Source organism: Sebastes fasciatus, chromosome 22 (assembly GCF_043250625.1).
Source record: "Sebastes fasciatus isolate fSebFas1 chromosome 22, fSebFas1.pri, whole genome shotgun sequence".
In the NCBI taxonomy this organism is placed as follows: domain Eukaryota; kingdom Metazoa; phylum Chordata; class Actinopteri; order Perciformes; family Sebastidae; genus Sebastes; species Sebastes fasciatus.
Genome location: NC_133816.1, coordinates 12,056,651 through 12,078,322, shown reverse-complemented (window position 1 = coordinate 12,078,322; position 21,672 = coordinate 12,056,651). Strand labels below are relative to the sequence as shown.

The window sequence follows — 21,672 nt, the reverse complement described above, 5'->3', positions numbered from 1 at the left end:
CACACATTTTGCTGACGTCTTCTGTTTGTAATCCTTAACATTAACCCCTAATTTCCCTCATCTTAACGGTGAGTCTGACACTAATTCTGGGAAACGGTTCTTATACAGTATGTGACCTCTCCAATGTCTTTCCCTTTAGTAGCATTCAAGATAACCTTGAGGTAATGCTTCATATGGGAGGCACAATGTGAATTTGAATAGACACAGACCTTGCCTGTGGCACTGCTGAATGGTTCTCTGGACGAAGGCCTGGACTTCTCTGTAGGTCTGCAGGAAGCTGTCCTGGAATCGGCTGGCTTGTTCAGCGCTCACCCCGAGGATCCCCGACAGACGCTCACGACCTGCAGGGAGCGACATATTACTAACTCCTATTTAACTAGGCAAGATTACATCAGGGAGAGTAGTTACAAGGGAGACATTGATGCCATGCAGATAGAATGTAAACAGTATGATTTTCAGCCATGATGATTCATTGTGTCCTAGATTATAACTTCCCCACTGATTTGAGTACTTCCTCACACAAATAAGTGTTACTAGAGTTGTCAACATCTGCAGTATGCTAAAGGAAGAGTGTTATGTTTTGGGAAATACACGTATCGGCTTTCTTGCCGAGAGTTAGATTCTTTGAAATTACTGCACCTGGCATATAACTCCCCATAACAATGTGTCGTTTTTACACTTCAGTGTTAATACGTATTAAATAAATGAGATATAACGTGTTAATTAGTGTTCTTAAAGGTACAGTGTGTAGCATTCGGCGGCATCTAGTGGTGTGGTTGCAGATTAAAACCACCTGAGTACCCCTCCGCTCACTCCTCCCTTTCCAAGACTGCGGTAACGAGAGCCGCCGAATGCAAAACCGTGATAACGCCATTCGCCTCGTTCAGAGGCCATCAATACCATGATAACACCACTTTAGGAGCAACGGAAGTCAGATGACGGCACCATGGTTTTGCGCTCTGCGGCTCTCGTTACTGCTATCTGAGATCTTCAGGTAATGTAAAAACGTGAAAGTCTCTCTCTGTGAAGAGGACCCGCACCCTATGTAGATATGAAGGGCTCAATCTAAGCTAACGGAAACATTAATGATTCTTAGTTTCAGGTGATTATACACTAATGAAAACATAGTTATGAATATTATATTACATTTCTGCAAATAGATCTCCTTAAAATGTGACACAGTGTTCCTTTATGAGGTGCTGGTAGGCAGATTTTGTTAGCTGTTTCCCCTCTTTTCCAGTCTTTGTGCCAAATTAATTATATATTTACTGTACAGATGTGAGAGTGGCATCAATCTTGTCATCTAACTCTCGACAGGAGAGCGATTAAGCATATTTCAAATGGAGCAAAACTACCTTTAATCATGACTGATTGAAGAGTGTGAAAAGAGATGGGAGAGGCCAGGGAACGAGAGGACAGACTGGACCAGATGGTAAAAGAAACGAAGAGAAAAAAGTAGAGCCAAGTGAAGGGTGAAAGATAGAAGAGGACAAGATAAAAGGAGGGTGGGCAAGGATCAGGGCAAGACTGCAAGAGGTGTCTGTGTGTGTGTGTGTGTGTGTGTGTGTGTGAGTAAAGTGAAGATAAAGCTAAGAACAAAGAGCCTCAATGTGTGTGCTTCCCAAGGAAGTGTTAAAGGTGTACAGCCTGTAGCAGGAGCAAAGGAGCGGGCTATAAGGTGAGGAACGGATCGTAGAGGGTGAGCTAATGGGTGCCATAGTTACTGTGTGTGTTTGTGGTTTGGAGCTCTGAGGGGGTGTGTGTTCCTGATGTGTGGTTGGTGGAGAGTAATGTCATGCCAAATAGCCGAGAGCTGGTAGGAGAGTTAGTGGTTCTGTGGAAAATCAATCGGGAACACATGTATTAATAAAATATCTGTTAAAATGCCTGTTGTCGGCTAATCAAATGAATTGGATGCTTTAAGAATCAATATAAATAAGTCAAATAAAGTTTTACTCCTTATATTAACCAGTCAGAATCGATGATAGGTTGACCGTTCACATACTGTGTTTTTTGCGCGCTCAAATCCATTGTTGTCAATATAGACGCGCATGTTCAAACGCAGGAGCAACGCAGGAATGATGGTACATGTCCACAGGGGCGTTTTTTATCGCGAGAGATCGGCTCGCTTCCCAACATTGGACGCTCAATGGGCTGCTATTAGACACTAGGCACCTGATTGGACGAACGTTTTCCCTCGTGGGCTGCTGCTCCCAGCATTCAAACCGGAACCAACCGTGGCGGCTTGTTTGGAAACTTTCTTTACTTTTATCACGAATGTAGTTCTCCAAAATGTGTCCCATGGACTATTTTACATGCTTCTCCCTTTCTGATCGAGGACGTCACAACATCTGGTTGAAAGGTCAACCTAATTGACACAGACATTTGAGCAGTAAAGTTACTGTGAGGGGTTTACGGTGCTGGAAATCCATTTATCTTTGTTTTGACTTTGTTTAGTTCAGTCAGTGAGGCTTTTACTGCTAAATTATCTCAACTTCGTCATCATGGTCATCGCAGCCTCCGAAGCACCTTGGATAAAAGGATGAAAGCGACACGACTGGCGTTTTCCACGCATTTTTAGACGTGGCATGTGAACGTCCCCTAGATAGTTTTTTTGGATTAAGAACAATGAAAACATACAAATGTGAATGAATGTTTCCATCATGGGCTTCGTTTTTAGAAAGTCAGCCTCAGAGCAGAAGATGAGGACGTCTGAATTCATTCGGGTCAGCATGTCTGTCTGCGGGTACACTGTCGCAGAAACACGTAACGACCGAGGCCCATTCAGCAACGTGGCCGGTTGTGTGTTTCTGTGTGTGCTGAGCTGGAAGCCCCAGAGTTTGATACACATGTATTTTATGCAACGGGGACAGAGAATGAGACAAGTTACCATGACGATGTCGAGTAGATGCTGTCTAATCCCTAACGAAAAGTCTACTACTGCAAAACGACTGTTGAGCATTTTTTTTATAAAGGTCACTGAAGTCCTCAGCTGACGAAATGCTAATCTGTTTCACCAGATGAAGAACTCCAGTTAACCTCTATCGTTTCTATTTTCATCCTCTTTATTTTCTCCTCCTTCATCCTACTTTTTTCCCTCCAACATCATCGCTTGGCCTTCTTATTTGTTGACCTATTTGTATACGTGTGAGTCCATAGCGCCGCTCTGCCCCTCCTCCCTGGCCTGATTATTGTCTTGCGGAGAAAGCTTCCTTTTAGTATTTGGTATCCATGGCAACGCATCCTTCCACGAAGAGCCGTCTGCCTATGCTGATCAGGAGCTCCTTCCATTCCTCTTCTCATTTCTCCCACTCAGCCCCACCCGCTCTTCACTCTTCCCCTTTCCCCTACATAACTCCTCCACCTCCCCCGTTCTCTTTTCCCTTTAGCCTACATTTCCTCTGTCCGCATCTCGCTCTCCTTTACATCTCCTTACGCACTCCATATTTTCTCTGCATTTTTTAGCGCATCCCATGCCCCCGCCTCCTCCCTACATGTCTCAAATGAATAGCTTCTACACACTTGCTCACTCACTGGCTGTTGAGGTTTCCTAGAACTGACTCATTCATCAGTGTGTGTGTGTGTGTGTGTGTGTGTTTGTGCTCTTATGTTTGTTTTCTACCGCTGAGCTGTGTGACTCCGGCTAAAGTGGAAATACCACAGAACACATCATCAGCTTGAGAACATCAGATTTAGTTGAGCTCCTGAATGCATACTCAGTCCAAAGTGAGCGATAGCCACTGGCCCAGTTCCCTCTTCATGCAGATTCTGATGCAAACCATGCGCTTCAGGGCCACTGCTGATTGGTTAATCAAATCAAACATGTTCTTTTGTTACATCATGATGTTGACTTCAGGGGGAATGTGCTGTATTCATTATACACCGTGTTCTGGTCACCGTAAGGAGCAAACACATGAAACTAATGAGAGTTCTTCTTTTAACACGGAGAAGCAACGTACATTTATTTCATGCTGAAATATTTATCCCAAAACTAATATTGGCTACCTCTGGTGTCAGCATACTAAACAGAGATCAGAACTGATAACTACAGTAGTGCTATCTATTTAGCTGTGTACCACAAATACAGCCCATGTATAGGCTACTGATCGTTCACTTTTATAGTGAGTGAACCCTCTCTGAGTGAGAAACTCTCACTGTAGTGAGTACACCAGTACATGTGTCACGTCCTGTGGCCATATGGTGCTTTTCCCTGTCCTTCAATTTGGCTCAAACATGTCAAATGCAGTTAAACAAATACAATAACAGACCAGGGGTATTATAGAATTAATTAGGAAATTAGAACCCAAAATAAGCAGTGAAAAATAAAAACGATATTCTTTAAACTGAAACTATATTGACTGGGTAAAAACAAATACAAAATAAAATAAAATGAACATAAATTCATTTCAGTTTTAGCTTTTTAGCTACACTACTGAAAAAGGAGACCGCATGAATCTCCGTCAACTCTCGGGACGATGAACCACAGAAACTAAACGGACTTGACATTAAAAGGAGATGGCGCTATCTCGCAATTGCTTCAATAAAGTAGCGCGGAGATTAAACATTATGGCCGTTCCTACACAGTTCTCCAACCATGTATTTTGTATGTATATGTATATCTTCTGAGACATTATACCTGGCCCTAACAAAAACAAACTAAAACTAATGTAAAACTAAAACTACATATGTAAAAACTTAAACTAAACCTTACTGAAAACCTGAAAACTAAAAAACTAAAACTAGCAAATACCCTCTGAAAACTAACTAAAGCTAAACTAAAATCGAGAAGTCAAAACTAAAATAATAATAAAAAAAATAGAAAATTAAAAAATATTATAATCTTGTAACAGACGCTTCTATTCTTCTACGTTATAAAACCTGTAAAAAAACAGCAACATTTTTTGTGCATAAAATACACTGAAGCATCCACAGCTTCTCAAAGCATGATATAACATGTAAGTAAGCTTTATCGTTTTTTTCCCTTCAAAAGAAAATCCTAAAAGTTGTTTTCTTTCCTGCTGCAAGAAGATGCTGATCATTATAGTTTATAGAGACCACTTCTATTTATTTTTTAAATATGAAAATAATGAGCCCTTCATGTACAGCAGAAGTCATGCAGACAGTTCTGTGGAATCAGTTATGTATGATTAATTGTGTTGTGAACAAGTTTTATAGCTGTTTTGACAACAGCCTCTAAAGTTGTTATTATACTACTACAGGCTTTTGAAGATTAGACATTCATTATTAGTCCTCCCAGTGGCTCTTTCACACCAGACCATAGCAGAAGCTGGTGTGTTGTGTTTTGTGAGCCTACGGAAAAAAGCTGTAGCTCTACATAAGCATTTAAATTGGCCACTGGCAATAAAACCTGATGAAGAGTGCAGGCTGCCTGTAAAAGCTCTCTTCATCACACAGGTGAAAGAGCAAATGCACATGTAAACATGCTCCCGTTTTGTATGTAGATGCCCAAACACATGTCCACATCAGGTTCATATATCCACGTGCTAAAAACACACACACACAACGAAAAACTACACACACCAGCACACAATTGTCAGTCAACGTTTTAAATCCACTGCCAATGATTACGTCGCTTGCTGGCCCAGATATCTACCACGCGTCCACCGGCTTGTATCACTCTGGTCATGTGCGTGCATATGTGTGTGTGTGTTCACGAGAGCATCCACATGTGTATGCACCATAAATGGGTCACAAGTGACACAGACAAGTGTCTTTATGGGCCACATGGGTGTATTATACATTCGTCTTCCTCTCTCTATTTCTATTTCTATTTTAATCTTCTCCTGCCCCTCCACCCTCTACCTCCATCCCTGTCCACCCGGTGGAATCAGGAATGTGATCCACAGCGTGAAAGAAATGCTGTCCCAGCAGAAATCACCGGGACATCATCTTTGTGGAAAGATAACCCAAATCTGGCATCCTTGTGATACTGCAATCTATTCCCTCCTCCTCCTCCTCCTCTTCTTTCTGTTTCATCTCCTCTGCTAATACATTTACCCTCTTCACACAATGAACAACTTGTAGGTCTGAGACAGTCGCTAAATGACACTTAGACGCCTTGTTTTGTCATTTTGAAACAATACAGGTCAATTGTCCATTTGATTGATGAATATCTGTATCTTCATTATCATCAATCAATTATTACCACCCACTGCCACCCATTCGTTTGTACTCACCTGCCCCGTACACAACAGAGTAGACGATGCGTTTGGCGTGTTCCCGATCCTCAGAAGTCACCTCACCCTCACTTACCCCCTTCCTGAGGGACACAGATAAAACCTCATTGAGAGAGACAGTGTGTGATACTATACAAAAGGAAAATATACATACATACAGTGTCTAAATATTTATTTTAGGGGTGAACAAAATGGTGCAGAGGTCAAAAAGATATGTTTAAAAATCCGATTCTAACCCACTTGGAGAATTAACTGATGGTACAATTCAAAATTAAGGTGTTTTTTTAAAGGGAAATATGCAAATGAAGTCCTTGGTTGACACAGATTAAACATTTTGTGATGAATAAACAGCACAGAAATGCAAAGTACTCGCCTGTGAATATATCACATCAAAATTATTCATACAGGCAGCAAAGCAAATCTGCAAAAGTTGCAACCTACTACCAGGGTCCAATTGGCCCAAACATATATTTGTGAATAGCCTAAACTACTGTAAGCTATTTTAGTTTCCTTTTAGTGAAATGCTCTGAATGAATTTTTCTCTGGTAAACAGTTACAGTGTTTACGTCTCTGGCTTTTATTGTTAAATGTAAGAGCGGAAGGAGTGGATCTGGTCTGCGCTGCCTTCCTCAAAGTTGAAAAGAGTAATAAAGTTTGCCATCTTGGTTCAGACTACAGAGCCTCCGTGTTGTTGTACAGTATAGTGTACGCATTGAATATGTCCATTCCGCACAACGTGATTGGTTGATGCCTTAATTCACAGTATAAAAGCTCAGAAAAATCAACCTTGTTATGGAAAAAAAAAACGTGTTTCTTTTTCTCCGCGTAATATTTACATTCTTTGCAAAAGTATTCATGAAAAAAAAAAACAGGTCGAAGAAATACTGTATATTGAAGTGCAAATTAATCGCATAAAAAAAAAGTCCCCGGTGTGTAAAGGGCTTTAGGTGATGATTTCCACAGAGAATTGAGACACAACATTGTAGAAATTGTAGAAAACAGCTTAAATGTAAGTATGATGAGTGTGCATGTACGATAAAAGTTTAATTTATCATCTGGTGGGACACAGAGAAGGTAGAAGTACACGACAGATAAGTGATGCAGAGAGGGAGGAGACAGAAAAAGGGAAGCAGAAAAATCCCTACAAGAACAAAAAAGGAAAATAAAGAGAGACACAATGTGAGATGTGGAGGTTAAAAGGACATGAAGTACAAGGAGACAGAGGGACTACAGAAAAAGAGAACAGAGACGGGGGGAGAAAGAGAGAAAGAGGCAGGGACGGACAGACGGAGACAGTTATGTAATGTGACTTGTAGACAGTCGTAGTACTGGGGATCAGACAGGGTGGGATGACACGTCTGCAAAGTGGCATTTCTGGAGGGGCTGACTGGGAGCTGCCACTGCTGATCAGTGTAGAGAGAGGGCCACACACACACACACACACACACACACACACACACACACACACACACACACACACACACACACACACACAAACACACACACGCATGCACTCTAGAAGATTACAACGGTATCTGGTGAGGTTCAAGACTCCAGTGTTTCATGATGTAACATGTCTTGATGCCTGTAGCCTCAGGATAAGGACTCTTAAATTTGAGGTAATCACACATAAAATGCCTCTCTCTGTTGAATGACAGGTTTAAGGTATGGGTGACCTATGACCTCCAGTGGGTGACTCACAGGGAAACATTTCCCTCCACTGTGCATCTGGTTGATGGATATCCATACTGGGTTTTCACTGCCCCCTGCTGGAAAGGCATTCATCTACTGGAGACTGTTTTGAATGGTATTGCATGCTTCTAGGTTGTAGAAAGTCCTCTTTACAAGTAGATGTTATTTTGTATGAAGGGTTTGTTTTGTTTTGAACAAAACGCTGTGCAGTGGTTCAACCAGACTGTAAAGTGAAAGGACAAAAAGAGACAAATATACCTATGAAAGAAGTCACCAGTCATTGGTCAAAGAAACTGGAAGCTTAAATAGGAACAGGTTCCTGTTTCAGTGTCAAGTGCACACCAATAATGCCTATAACAAGCTAGAATTAACAAACATGTTGCTTTAGCAAAGCTATTCTTCAAACTCCACAATAGAAATAGAAGGTTAGTCAAGGGTTAGCGATATTGGAATATCAGCTGAATTACGGCTGATTCAGCATGTTGAATCGGCGGCGGCGCCGCCCGTCGGTGTGAGAAATCACTCTGATTGGCTGCTCAGCTTAAACGAATCAGTGCACAAGAAGAGAAACAGACGTGAGGAAAGCAAGCCAACGAGTAAAGTCAAGAGGAAAAACACAGAAGGCTCTTCTCATTTTTCATCTTTATCTCATCTGATCATTCCAAAGCACGGATATTTTAAGTACAACTTTTTGGCCAGGACAAAGGCGACGTGAGGCGACACAACCGGCGGCCTTCGTCGGCGCTAGTTCTTTGATGTCGGGTTGTTGTGTCTGGGCCTGAACACTGAGTAGACTGCAGAGGGCCCAAAGAAAACCAAAATATTTAGAGCTCAGTTGCACGTTGTGGTTCAATAATGATCGAGTGTCACTTGCGCTTTTCTAGACTGGAAAACCAAGTTCCAAATCTATTCTCCCCTGTCATACAATACTGTGGGGAAATCAACTAAATTAAAGTTTTAATCATTTAATTCATCTTCTTTTAGGGCCGAAACTATAACTATGAAAGACATCAATATTCTAGGTGATTCAAAACCTTTTAAATTATGTAAATGTCACAGTTTGGAGCTGAAACAAGCTGAGTTGTAGGACAAGAAAGCTAAAACATGTAGCAGGTTGTTCTCTGCAGCTTATTAAAAAAAGAGTTCTGTTTATTCTAAAGAAAAATCTAAATAATATTTAAAGTAACAAGGAACCAAGTTTGTAGTAGGCAGAAAGCCTCTGGCTACACAGATCATGAATAAAAAAAATTTTTTACCCTCTGATCCACCTTGAGGTGGTTCCAACCAGAGTAACAGACGAATCAGTGGCGTTACTGGTAGGGGAGCAATGGGACAGGTGAAAGTTGAGGAAAGAGGGAGAGAAGGATGGAAAAAAAGAGTGAAATTAACATGTAAATGTGTGATGGAAAGGAGAGGGTAATGGGAATAAGAAGGGAGAAACAATTCTTAGAGAAAGGACAGAAAGGGCAAGAAAAATTAGGGGAAAAAAAGGCAGAGAGGAAAGGAAATAAATAGAAGATTATACAAGAGAGCAACAGAAGGTCCAAAAGAGTAAGTCGAAGTGATCCCAGCAGAGCTGCAGAGACACCAGTTAATTTGTTTAAAGGTGAAAGAGAGATAATGAAAGAGACACAATGTAAAGCCTCAGAAGAGCTGTTAATGCGGTCTGTATGACCAGGTAATCTGTTTAACCGGCCGCCCTCTGCCACACACTTGACTGAGATGGATGACAGGAGCAAAGGTACAACACACACACACACACACACACACACGCACGCACGCACGCACGCATGCACACACGCACTAGAAGAAAGACAAGACAGATACTGTGTGTAAACACGACACACACTGGCAGCCAGAGAGGAGAGTAACGCCCATACACACTCGCAAAAATACTTCAAAAGCGCGACAATGTAATCACCAGGGCGACCAGCCCAGGGGTGTCCTGCTCATGGAAAAGAGAGAGCGAATGAGGCAGTTGGCATGGTAGTCATGGCAACAAGGTTATTAGCGTTCGAAGTGAAGGAGCCGGCAGACGGGGGAGCGGGGAGGGGGACAGGGAGGGAGAGAGGGGGGAAAGAAAAACCCTGTAGAGAATCAACGCTCACCTTGGCAAGGAGATCAGGGGAGAACCAGTGTGTGTGCGTGTGTGTGTGTGTGTGTGTGTGTGTGTGTGTGTGTGTGTGTGTGTGTGTGTGTGTGTGTGTGTGTGTGTGTGTGTGTGTGTGTGTGTGTGACATACCACTGAGAGGCCAACATGGTAAAGACGTCCGCCTGATGGTTGAGGAAAATGCGGAGCAGCTCAGGGTCGGAGGAGAGGTGAGCCAGCAGACGTAGCTCCACCTGGCAGAAGTCTGACACGTACACACACACGCACGCACGCAAACACACACAAATACCTTAATGACACATTACTCCAATATCACATCCAAAATCATCCAATAACAACATTGAGATTTTGGGAAAGAGGCTTATTCCCTTTTTTTTTGCCTAGAATTAGATGAAAAGATCGATACCACTCTTATGTCTGTCTGCTAAATATGTCGCTAGAGCCAGCAGCCTTTTAGCTTAGCTTAGCATGAGTCTGTCCAAAGGTGACAAAATCCATCTACCAGCACGTCTCCAGGAAGTTACTGTGCCCAGGAAACACTTGTATGTATACACACACTCCAGGCGCTACATCATCATTCCTGTTGTGATGTGTATGAACATCAGTTTCAAGTATCATCAAAGACATATGATAAAAACACGAAACAACACAAAGCAGTCAGATTTACCATTAAAATATTGAACTTTCATTATGTCACTTTCTGCAAAAGTCCACTGTTAGTTCCATAAAGTTAGTGAATAGTTTATTCAAACCTTTCCTAGTTCACTAACACTTAATAGAAAATTAATTGTAGAGTATATCTGGCATCATTGCAAGCGTTGACATGACTACACTGATTAAATCCAGGGTTTTAAAATGTGAATTGCCCATAGCTGTGAATGTGAACGTGAATGGTTGTCTGTCTCTATGTGTCAGCCCTGTGATAGTCTGGCGGCCTGTCCAGGGTGTACCCAGCCTTCGCTCAATGCCAGCTGTGATCAGCTCCAGCCCCCCCGTAAGCCTGAATAGGATAAGCGGTTACAGATGATGGATGGATGGATGTGTGCAGGTGTCAAAAAGCTCACAACAGAAGCTGACCCTGGGTTTCTTTGACATGACAACGTAGTGACGCAAGTTGCAGTTGCGTTACTGCATATTCTCCACCTAATTCTCTTTAATACAACAGGGTCTTCTGTGAATGCATTAATGTAATCTGACAAAATGTTCTATTAAATGCCATGATTTGGATCCAATATGCTGCATCCGCCGTAAGCAAACGCTGCTATCCCATAAATCCATGTAAAGCTGGGTTATTAAGGAAAAGTCACGTTACTTGGAACCACATACAGTAAATGATTTTATTAAACCTTGATGTGACTATTCACAGTTGCCTGAGGACCATGTCAATGTAAATGTAGCACCTGTTGGCTAAACCTCAAGGAATAGTTCACTAAAAAGTGACAAAAAGTTTTTGTTAATTTAACAAGAACTTTAAATTCCTCAGAACCGGTGAATGCTTCACCAAAATTATGAAAGGCATACATTTTGATTTGGCAATATCCCGTTACAGGCGTTACAGTGATGCTGTTTGAACTCTTGCACTGCACTTTAGATTGTGTTTGGGTACTGTAACTATTAATACATAGTTAGCAACTACAGATCTAGGATGCATTTGTAATGTACATATTTATGCTGTTTATGTTTAAGTTTAATATTTTTTGTCAAACATCTTCTAGGTCAAATGGATCTTTTGTTAAAGCTGAAGTAGGCGAGACTGGAGCAAATATGATTAACAAAAAGTTATTTTTATAAAATGGTTACTAAATCCTGACGGTAGTACATGAAACAGGTAACCTGAAAAAAATCATGTGCCTCTGTGTCCTCCGGTGCTCCAAACGGCATCTGCAAGATTTCACAGACCGGAGGAAAACAACCAGTCAGAGCTGATCTGGGGTCTGCTGTTCAGCTGCCGTCTATAAGAGCCGGCTATCAATCAGTTGCGAACTCCGATCAAACGTGAGCGGCCAGTGGGGCGCGCTCAGATGCACTAAAAGCATGCCCAGCTGGCCCGGCGATGTAAACAAAGCAAGGAGAATTTCTGATGACAACACACACAGAGGGAGAGCGACTTCATTCTCTGCTCAGGTAGACATCACTCCTCTATATCTTTACATAGCAAATTGTTATTTAATGCTATATTAATGCTCTGAATATTGCATAGTGCACCTTTAAATAGTTAGAGCAGTAGAGGTCAATTTGGAGATAGGGCAGGAATTGCAGGACAGACAGTTTCAGGACAGTAAAGTTGCAGGACAGACAGAAAGAGACCATATCGTCTCAGAAATGTGCCCAAGGCACTTAAATAAGCAGAGAGATAACCAGCGGCTATAAATGAGACACACTGACAGACACACAGCAAAACTTCTTCCAACTAGACAGACAGAAACTCTGTCTCACCCAACTGCACACCACAATACACCTGCGTTTAAAGATGTACACAAACAGACAACTCTGTAAACAGAAATATGGACAGACACATCAAGAGAGAAGACACTCGCACACCTCTTGCGGCAGGTGACAATGTGATGGGGCGACATGTCCTGTACTGACAGGTCTACAGCTCACTTGTCAGCAAACTGAAACATCTCTCAAAACGCAGACACACACACACACACTTGTATCCACACCCAGAAAGAAACTGCAGTACATTCCATTACTGCCATTTCACCCAGACACATCTCTTCCTCTGCTCGGCTGCTTCAAAATCAAATTAAACCCGGACAAATGTGGGGAAAAAACGACTCGAAATGCACGGCGGCGAAATGAGAGATTTTTTCTCTCAGCGAGGATGAAGCAACCGACTGTAATAGGTTTCTGCTAATGTGGGAAGAGAGAGAGTGATGAAGGATGGGTGTATGGGATTGTGAGGGGCGCTGACTGACACATCAAAAAACTTTATTGTTACATTTATAATAATTGAGATGAATCTGACAATTTCCTCTACTGTTGAGTTCACAAACGCAGGTTCAAACAAACACCATATATAACCTTTAACCCAGGTCAGCCAAAGATTGCAGAAGGAAAAAGATAAAAGAGACAGAAAGAGACTTCAGTGGGATGGATAAAGAAAAGACAGCAGGGTGGTGGTGAGGTGAGCAATGGAGGAAAAGAGTCTGGTTTTGGTTGTGATGAGGTGAGGAAGGGAGTTTCTAAAGATATCCTCGCATCAATGTTTTATGAGTCAGATCACATTTCCTCCAAGCATGGCCAGCAGCTTCAGAAACATATTGCTGACCAGGATTTGTGTGTGTGTGTGTGTGTGTGTGTGTGTGTGTGTGTGTGTGTGTGTGTGTGTGTGTGTGTGTGAGAGAGAAAGAGTGTGTAAGAGAGTGTTTTCTGTGTGACAGAAATAAAAAGGAAGAGAGGAAGAAAGAAAATGTGTGTGTATGAAACAGAGAGTAATAATATGAGACTACACAGGAGAAAGTGTGATCTTGAGTGAGTATATACTGCATGTGTGTGTGTGTGTGTGTTCTTCAAGGCCACCTTCGAACAGAGACGGTCTCTGTGATTAAAAAAAACATCAATCAAGAATCCTTGTATTGATCCATACAGGAATAACTCTGACCTACAGCAACTTCCTATACAGATTAACCTTTAAAGGGGACCTATAATGCTTTTGTGCTTTTTCCCTTTCCTTTAGTGTGTTATATAGTTTTTTGTGCATGTAAAAGGTCTGCAAAGTTACAAAGTCCACGCAAAAGGGAGTTACTCTCCCCCACAGAAACACTGCTCCTGAACTGCCTGAATCTTTTCTTCCGTAACGTGGTGATGTCACCAAGTAACACATTTGTCTAATACTCGCCTAGCAGCTAGTTTGACACGCCCCAGAGTGGAGCTGGAGCAGAGTCCGAAGAGTTTGGCTCCGTTAACCAATCAAAAATTGTAAACACGTTCTAGTAGATACCTAAAATACGAGTATGCACCCGGAAATAAGCATAATAGGTCCTCTTTAAAACTGGATCAGTTCAGTGCCATCTATGCTCTCAAATGGAAACTATACAGCTGAGAATATATAGATTTAGATGCTAGACCAGGCCAGATTAATTAGTAAATTAACTATGAATTAACTGAATATCATCCACTATTGGTTTCTGCTTGCTTTAATGAAAATTAAATAAAAATGAATCAATGACAATTTCAATAATTAGAATTTGAATATCTGTAGCCCTTGCAACACTTTGACTGTTGATTGCAAAAAAAAAAATACACAACTTTAAATGAATCCCTTTGGGCTCTGGTCACTTATGACAGGTGAATCTCATTATTTCTATAAACAAAATGAACAATTAAATAAACTTAATTAAAATAACAATGATTTGTCTGTAATGAAAACACTCATTAGTTGTAGTCCTAACAAAGCACTCAGAACAGGGTCATGTATTACTTTAGACTAAAGGTATTAAAAACAATAAATAAGTTGGTTCTAGCTCTTCGACTGCATACCAAGAGATTGAGGGGACTAAGCCGTGCCTCATACATTTTTAATGCCACCACCCACAGCACCCTGAACGGCCCTCAGTGATGCTCTGCAGTATAGTACGGAGTACGGTTATGCATAAAAGCTTAAGAGCTCAACTTAAACCTGCACACTGAGAATATGAAGTGTCCCCTTAGGGTTCTGGTTGGTCTAGAGAGGCCTCCAGGAAGGACGATCCGACCAGCACACAGGCCAAGGTGATGTAGGGGTTTAGGTTGAACTGGTTAAAGTCTACTGGGAGAAATGTATGCTGTATGTACTCTGTACTTCATAACTAATACCCAGGAGGACAACTGAACCCAGGATTTATTCTAGAAAAACAGCTGTTAGTCTCAATCTCAGTAAAGGTCATCTTCCCTAGAGCTACCAGTATTATTTTTGATATACTGTTGAGAGAATGTGTTTGCATTGGAATCTGTGGCTAGCAGCTCTGCATAGCAGTGTACGTTCAGTCGCACGCCATATCCTACTTTTTGCCTTGCTTTCGACGAAATCAAGCTCGCTTTGGCCCGCGCTCTCTCACACGGTGGTAAACATTTTGGCTGCACAGGCTGCTCCAAACGCCATGAATAACACTCTGCTGCTTGTATGATCAATTTACTTTTAGAAATTCTGAATTTTATATTTTAGAAAACAGAATAGGAGCACAGTCTGGAAAGAGAAATGTTTTTCCATACCCTCTTTTCTTTTTTCCATACTTATTCAGAAATTACTAAAATCAAATTGCATACTTTTCCATATTGTTCTGATGAAGATCTGTAGGCTGATACATGTTGCTACACCATGGCTTGCCAAACAACCAAGTCTTTTTAACCTTTTTCTAAATTTTGCATTGGCTCATTTCTGCTTGGTACAAAATAAACTCTCCAAAATGACTGCTATCGTGACAACACAGCACATTATGCAACCGCTGTTAACCTTTGAATTACCTTCACCTTTAGCTAACGGCATCATCCTGTGAGATGCACAAATCACATGCTTTTAAAATGCTAAGTGATATTTGTTAAGTAGCACAGTAGAAACATACAATATCTTGCAATAAAAAAAACGTGCTATTTTAATAACCACACCGCTGACACAACATATGTTGCTCTCTGCGAGCGCTGCACACGATTGTATGCGTTTTCTCAAATGTATCTTTGTCTATCATTGACTAGGGGTTGAGAAATAAACAAAATTGAAAAACTGAACTAAAACTAACAGCAACTAACAGGGAAGGGAATTAGGCCTGCCTTTGTTCTCATTTTGGCAAGCCTCTCCTTTTCCTCTCTCAGCTCCAGCCCACACACACCAGCAGACATCTCCCAATAGAAAATAACTGAGTTGGCAATTGCAAATATAAACAAACAAACACACATCAGGCGCAGGCAGGTTTGCTTGAGGAGAGGGAGGCTGTTCAAAATGCACCATAAAGAATAGTTTGTTTTATCTTTGGTAAAACAGACTGGATAGCAGGCATTTTTTACTAAGCCATGATTTGGATACTTCTGAGGGTGGGATCGATAAATCCAACACACACACTATCGAGACAAATTCTGCATCATACCCACACACACAATGCTTTCACAAACTGGAAAGTAACATTCAGATACACAATACCTTTTGACGTGCCTCTTTGTTGAACTTTTTTCTAGGGACACTGTGAAGTGGTTGAAACACACACACACACACACAGTAGTTCCAGTTTGCGAAGGACAACGGAGGACATAAACGGGGTGACTGGGCGAGGGCTCCCTAGGAGGGGTTGTTTCCATGGCAACCTGGCCTGAGTGCATGTGCGTGCGGTTGTGAATCCCTGCCAAGTTGTGTGTATATTTGGGATCCTCGCTCTTATCCCGCTGCTGTCCTCCTGCTAACCCTGGTTTATCTGTCGGGTTATGTAAGTGCCCGACACACTGTCAGGGCCAGCAGACACCCGGCGGTCCCCACAAAGCTCTCCGAGGCTGACAGTGTCCCAGCTGAGCTCTCCCCTCAGTCTGCACAGCCTGTGTTACACCCTGAAGTGACCTTATGATGTCAACGCAAGAGGGCTTTTTAAGTTACAAATTTGAAAAGTCAAATCGAGCCCAAAGGGAAAACATTTATGCTGATTTGAGACAACAGGACCAAAACTCGAGAAATCTCAGAGTCAAAAGTCTTGTGCTCACACACCTTTTTCCACAAAGCTGAACCCCTCCCTCAGGGTTAGTTGGTGGCTGGGTCAAATGTGTGTGCAATGTAATGCCTGAGCAGCTAAATGCTGCTCAATCAAGAATAAATTCAAAGCGCCAAAACGTGTGCAGTGATTTAAGTCTATGAATGTGACCTTTACTTGTTAGTTGCATGCTAAGTACAATGGACACCTCCTTGTTACCAAAGTTACTAGCAGGAAGTCAAACAATATACACAAATCCAGCAAAAAAACAGTGGCATCTCCCTACAATACGCACATGTTTGAATGCAAGCTGTCCTGAGAAGTGTACAATATTCCACTTTTATCTTTACATTCTATTTAACGTTACTTTTGACAACGATGTCTAGGAGTTCGGGATGAACCTGAGCAGTTCTCAGTTGCCTACCGTTAGCCTGACATGGGGAAACAAGGAACTTCAGCTAAGTTAACACTAACCACCACTAACGTTAGTGGGCTAAAGACACTGTCTAGGGGCTGTGGTGGTCCCACAGAATAAATTAACCCAATCAACTAACTGTTATTGTGAAATATAACGTTAGTTGCTCTAACTACTGTAGGGCAACCTAATGACCACAAAGAAAACATCATTAATCGGTCGGCATCATAAACGGAACACGTCCATAGTGTCTGCTAACCGTGTTAACTGACTCTCAGCCAAATGTGTTGTTGCTCATAGTGACAACAGCTGTTGAAAACACGAACAGAACATGTAGGTGCCCTTGTAAAAACCTACAATTTGACCTTAATCCATTTTAAATGGATTAAAGTAAATGTGTTTATTGTCTATGACAACCAGTTACTACGAGCAACCACGGACGCTTTTGGCTGAAAGTCACCAGTTAACACGGTTAGCAGACAGTAGAGTCACTACAACTTGCCACCGCAGTAATGGCAGCACCACCAGATTGCGGAACACACAAAGCGGTCACCAGATTCGTCTATATGAGAAGATGATCAGTAGAAAAGCTCACTCCCAAAATACACAATACCGTATCTAAAAGACAGATCTGCAAAACGATACAAATAAAAACAAATCTGCTCAGATGAGCCCCATTACTTTGTATCTGATGGGGTCACGAAAACAAAAACATAGTGCTCTATAAAAGACCTAAAAACATTATGATTTTGACATCACTTATTGTCTTACCTGCAGAGAGAAAAGTCCATCCTTCCTGAGGAATGAACATTGCTCGAGGATGAACCGTCACCACTTCCTCCTCCTTTCCTGTGGGGACCAAACACAGACCCCTGAGGAACACCTCAGCAAATCATCCCTCACTGCAAAGTACATGCTACTTTAAAACTATGTTATAATAGCCTCCAGTAACCTGTTTGGAAGTTTAGATTCTGAATATTTTGTGTGGTAAAAGAAAACTAAAGCCTGTTTTCCAGGTTGTCCAGTATGCATTCATACACGCAATTTGAATATTTAATATAAGTCTTTTTAAGTCTAATTCAGGAAAAACTAGAGCTGCAACGGTTAATCGATTAGTTGTCAACTATTAAATTAATCGCCAGCTATTTTGATAATTGATTAATCAGTTTGAGTAATCTTTTAAAGAAAAAAAAGTCAAAACTCTGGGATTCCAGCTTATTAAATGTGAATATTTTCTGGTTTCTCTACTCCTCTGACAGTAAACTGAAGATCTTTGAGTTGTGGACAAAACAAGACATTTGAGGACGTCATATTGGGCTTCGGGAAACACTGATCGACATTTTTCACCAACAACTAATCGATAAAACAATCAACAGATTAATCGACAATGAAAATAACCGTTAGTTGCAGCCCTAGGAAAAACCCATTTCATTTGGTGAAAACACTGTTTCAAGTCGATTTAACATCTACAACTATCCCAATACCATTCACTATTTTATGTTAGTATTTTAAAGGCATTTTCTTTTGTCATTTCATTTTTAGGTAAATACTTTTAAAATATATTCATATCACGACTATGAAAAATAAATAAAATACAGAAAAATTAAATAAAAAAAACTTCAGTATTAAAAAGGACAGGATTTAGTAAATAATAGCAACTTGTGTGCCATGTTTTATAATACACTGGAAACCACACACACTCTTAGCTTATCACAAATGCCTTTGTAATTGTGTCGTGCTCTATCACTTCTCAACTCTGTTAATAGAAACGCTGGTTAGAGGCCACGCCAGGCAGAATTGAAATGAAATCGACCTTCCATAAATAAGCAGAGCATCTCATCTAGTAGCATATAGGTGTTTTTCACAGCACATTTCAAACACAGTTGTGTCTGACAGAGAGAGCCACACAGAAACACAGACGGCGAGCGTCTGGGGACTTAGAGGAGCAATAAAGAGAGCTAACACTGACATCTGACTTAATGAGGAATTAAGTTATGAAGCCACATTTAGAGGCAAATCAGAATCCAATCAGGATCAGTCTATCGCTGCACTCTGCTGCAAGTAGCTGGACTGAAGTGCTGACTACTTCAGTGCAGGAGGAATGATGGGTAACGATGAACCATCACATCCCACGTCAGCACGATGAAAATACAACCACAGCAGGACGTGCACACACACAAACATGCTGACACTGAAAATGTGGCCCCACACACACATAAACTCACTGTAATCAGTTGTGATGAGAGCCTCACCTCTCACCTCAAGACACAAAGTGATAACTTATACAACAGAGAGAGAGAAGGAAGGATACTGGTGGAGAGAAAGAAGGGATGATATGAGGGATGTAGCATGGACAGAGAGAGAGAGAGAGAGACGAGGTTTTGATGACAAGGAGCTTTGGAAATGTGAGTGAGTGAGGAGCAGAGGTGCTGATGTTTGCACCTATGCACACCCAGAGAGAGACAGAAACATAAAAACACTGAGGAAGCAAGGGACAGAAATAGAGCCATAAAGCTGAGTGTGTCACTACTGGCTGGGACTGACAGCAGAGTCAATGTGGCCTGGCCATGCCAACAGATGAATGGACTCGTTTTGATGTTTTATTCATCTGCAAAATGGAGAAATTTAGTTTTTGTCCTGTGTTTGTGACACACACTGCCAGCCAGCCTAATCTGGTACCACTGGAGCAGACAAGTATTAAACTGGAGCCCTCCAGATAAGCGATGACTTCAGAAAAAAACATGACCGAGCGTTCCTCATTAGAGGCTGATCATTTGTCAAGTGGTGTCGGCGCCAGTGACAGTCCCAAACCAATGACATCACAGCATACATAAGAGTTTGGCGGTACGGATGAGTGAAAATCTAATGTTCACTCCAGCGATCGATGCTCGCAAGTAATTTTTTTGCAAGTCCAAGTCAAGTCTCAAGTCTTTGGTCACAAATCCAAGGGCCCTCCCTATCTAACACCCGGCGCAAAGCGGCGCACAGCGCAACTGTCATTGCTAGTTTCTGCTCTAGGAGACAATTTAATCATAATACAGTGGTTGTATAGATATGAATGGTGATGACACAGCAAAAAAAGTCACACAGAAAAGCATGGTAAACGAGACGGGGTGCTGTAAAGCTCATGGTCGGAGCCACAAACCACCTTCATCCCGGGCCGGTCTCAAACCGAGCCATTGAAGTGTGAAAATATTTTCGGTTTATTATGAATCTGTGGAGGGCCTGTCTAGACTGTCTAGATATATGGGAAACAATGAAGGCTATAACACGACAACGACGACCCGCAAAGGATTATAACCGGAGCGAATGAGGCGTGTGACAAGGAAACACCACTGTGAGTGAGTGAGAGGAGGCGGGCTATGTGGGCACTGCAGCTGTCGGAGAGAAGAGAGAGTGAGAAAGTCAAGTCTCAAGTCTCAAGTCACTATGTGTGCGACATAAGTGAGATTTGAGTCCAAGTCGCAGACTCGAGTCCCAATCTCTGACTGACACCTTGCTCAGACAGGGCCTGACTCTGAACAGAAAACAGAGTGCGAGTCGGTTATGGTTTAGCCAAATTCTGCCATGAATTACTATTTTGTCATAATATAATTGATGTGGGTCTCTCAAGCAACTGTCCCGCAGAATCAAGAGTCAGGCAGTTTTCTCAAAGTGTCTGTGTGGCAGTTTCTATCAAATGATGACTGTGTGCAACAAGGGAGAGACGAGGTAATTAAAACTTTATTCCAAAGGAGAAGGGACGACAAGAAGACGGGTGGTGAGGACAGAGAAGGATTGATGGCGAAATCATCAAATCTTAGATTACCAAATCGATGCTAGTGTCCATATGGATAATGTTCTACCCAAAGCTGTCTTGGAGAAAACATTCCTCTCATGAAAGTAAACAGAGATATTACATTTCAGGTGTAAGATGGGGCTTGGTACTTGATGTTACATATGTGATCAATTAAGAACAGCTGTCTCTGTAACAGGAGACACACTATAAAGGGTGATTTTCACAAAGAATCATGGGACTTCCCGTTTCGCTTTTGTTAATTCATCATCCCGCATCTTTTTCTGTCCTCATCAAACCGACATAAGCTTCTACCAGGGTGAAGAGAGAAACAACGTCCGGTTCTATTTTGAAACACAATATGTCCCACTTAATCTCTTTTTAATCCAGCTTTAAGTGCCATTTTCACATCTGACAATGTTTAGGTGGCAAGGCAAAATTGGAAAAAAAGGAAACTGTTCCTTTGATCTTGCATAATCGGGCCGAATAGGCCAAATGTAAAATGTTTTATTGCAGCAATTAAAACTGATGTTATACGGCTTAGTGTGCCATTTTAAATATCATCCTAAAATGAAACTTAAACAAACTGCATATCCACAGTAGAGATCAGACAAACACAAATATGGAGGAGACACTTTTAGTGACTAGCCCTTTGCTGCTGCAGACTTTTATCATCCTCATAAAGCCTCTTTACTAGCTCACTGCTCATCAGTTTTTGTATGCCCTGAGAGATGTCTCCCTCGCCCACACACACACACACACACACACACCTCGACATTTATCACTGCCTCATTCTCTAGAACGAGTGGGAGGTGTGTGTGTGTGTGTTA

General features: G+C 41.6%; 1 protein-coding gene and 1 long non-coding RNA gene across 7 annotated transcripts in view; one reads left to right on the top strand and one right to left on the bottom strand.

Annotated features, from left to right (window-relative positions):
* The window catches only part of poln (polymerase (DNA directed) nu), a 71,808-nt gene that overhangs the window by 10,667 nt on the left and 39,469 nt on the right, over positions 1-21,672 (bottom strand). For all 6 annotated transcript variants that reach the window (XM_074624295.1, XM_074624298.1, XM_074624299.1 and 3 more), the window contains 4 exons: positions 17,839-17,916; positions 10,132-10,243; positions 6,198-6,280; positions 210-341 (listed from right to left, as the gene is read on the bottom strand). In XM_074624295.1, coding sequence (XP_074480396.1) covers positions 210-341; positions 6,198-6,280; positions 10,132-10,243; positions 17,839-17,916 — 405 coding nt within the window. The remainder of the gene's footprint in view (positions 1-209; positions 342-6,197; positions 6,281-10,131; positions 10,244-17,838; positions 17,917-21,672) is intronic.
* On the top strand, positions 10,034-21,613 carry LOC141761084 (uncharacterized). The gene is made up of 3 exons (XR_012592522.1): positions 10,034-10,208; positions 11,888-12,123; positions 17,845-21,613. It is a non-coding gene; the product is annotated as an uncharacterized LOC141761084 (long non-coding RNA).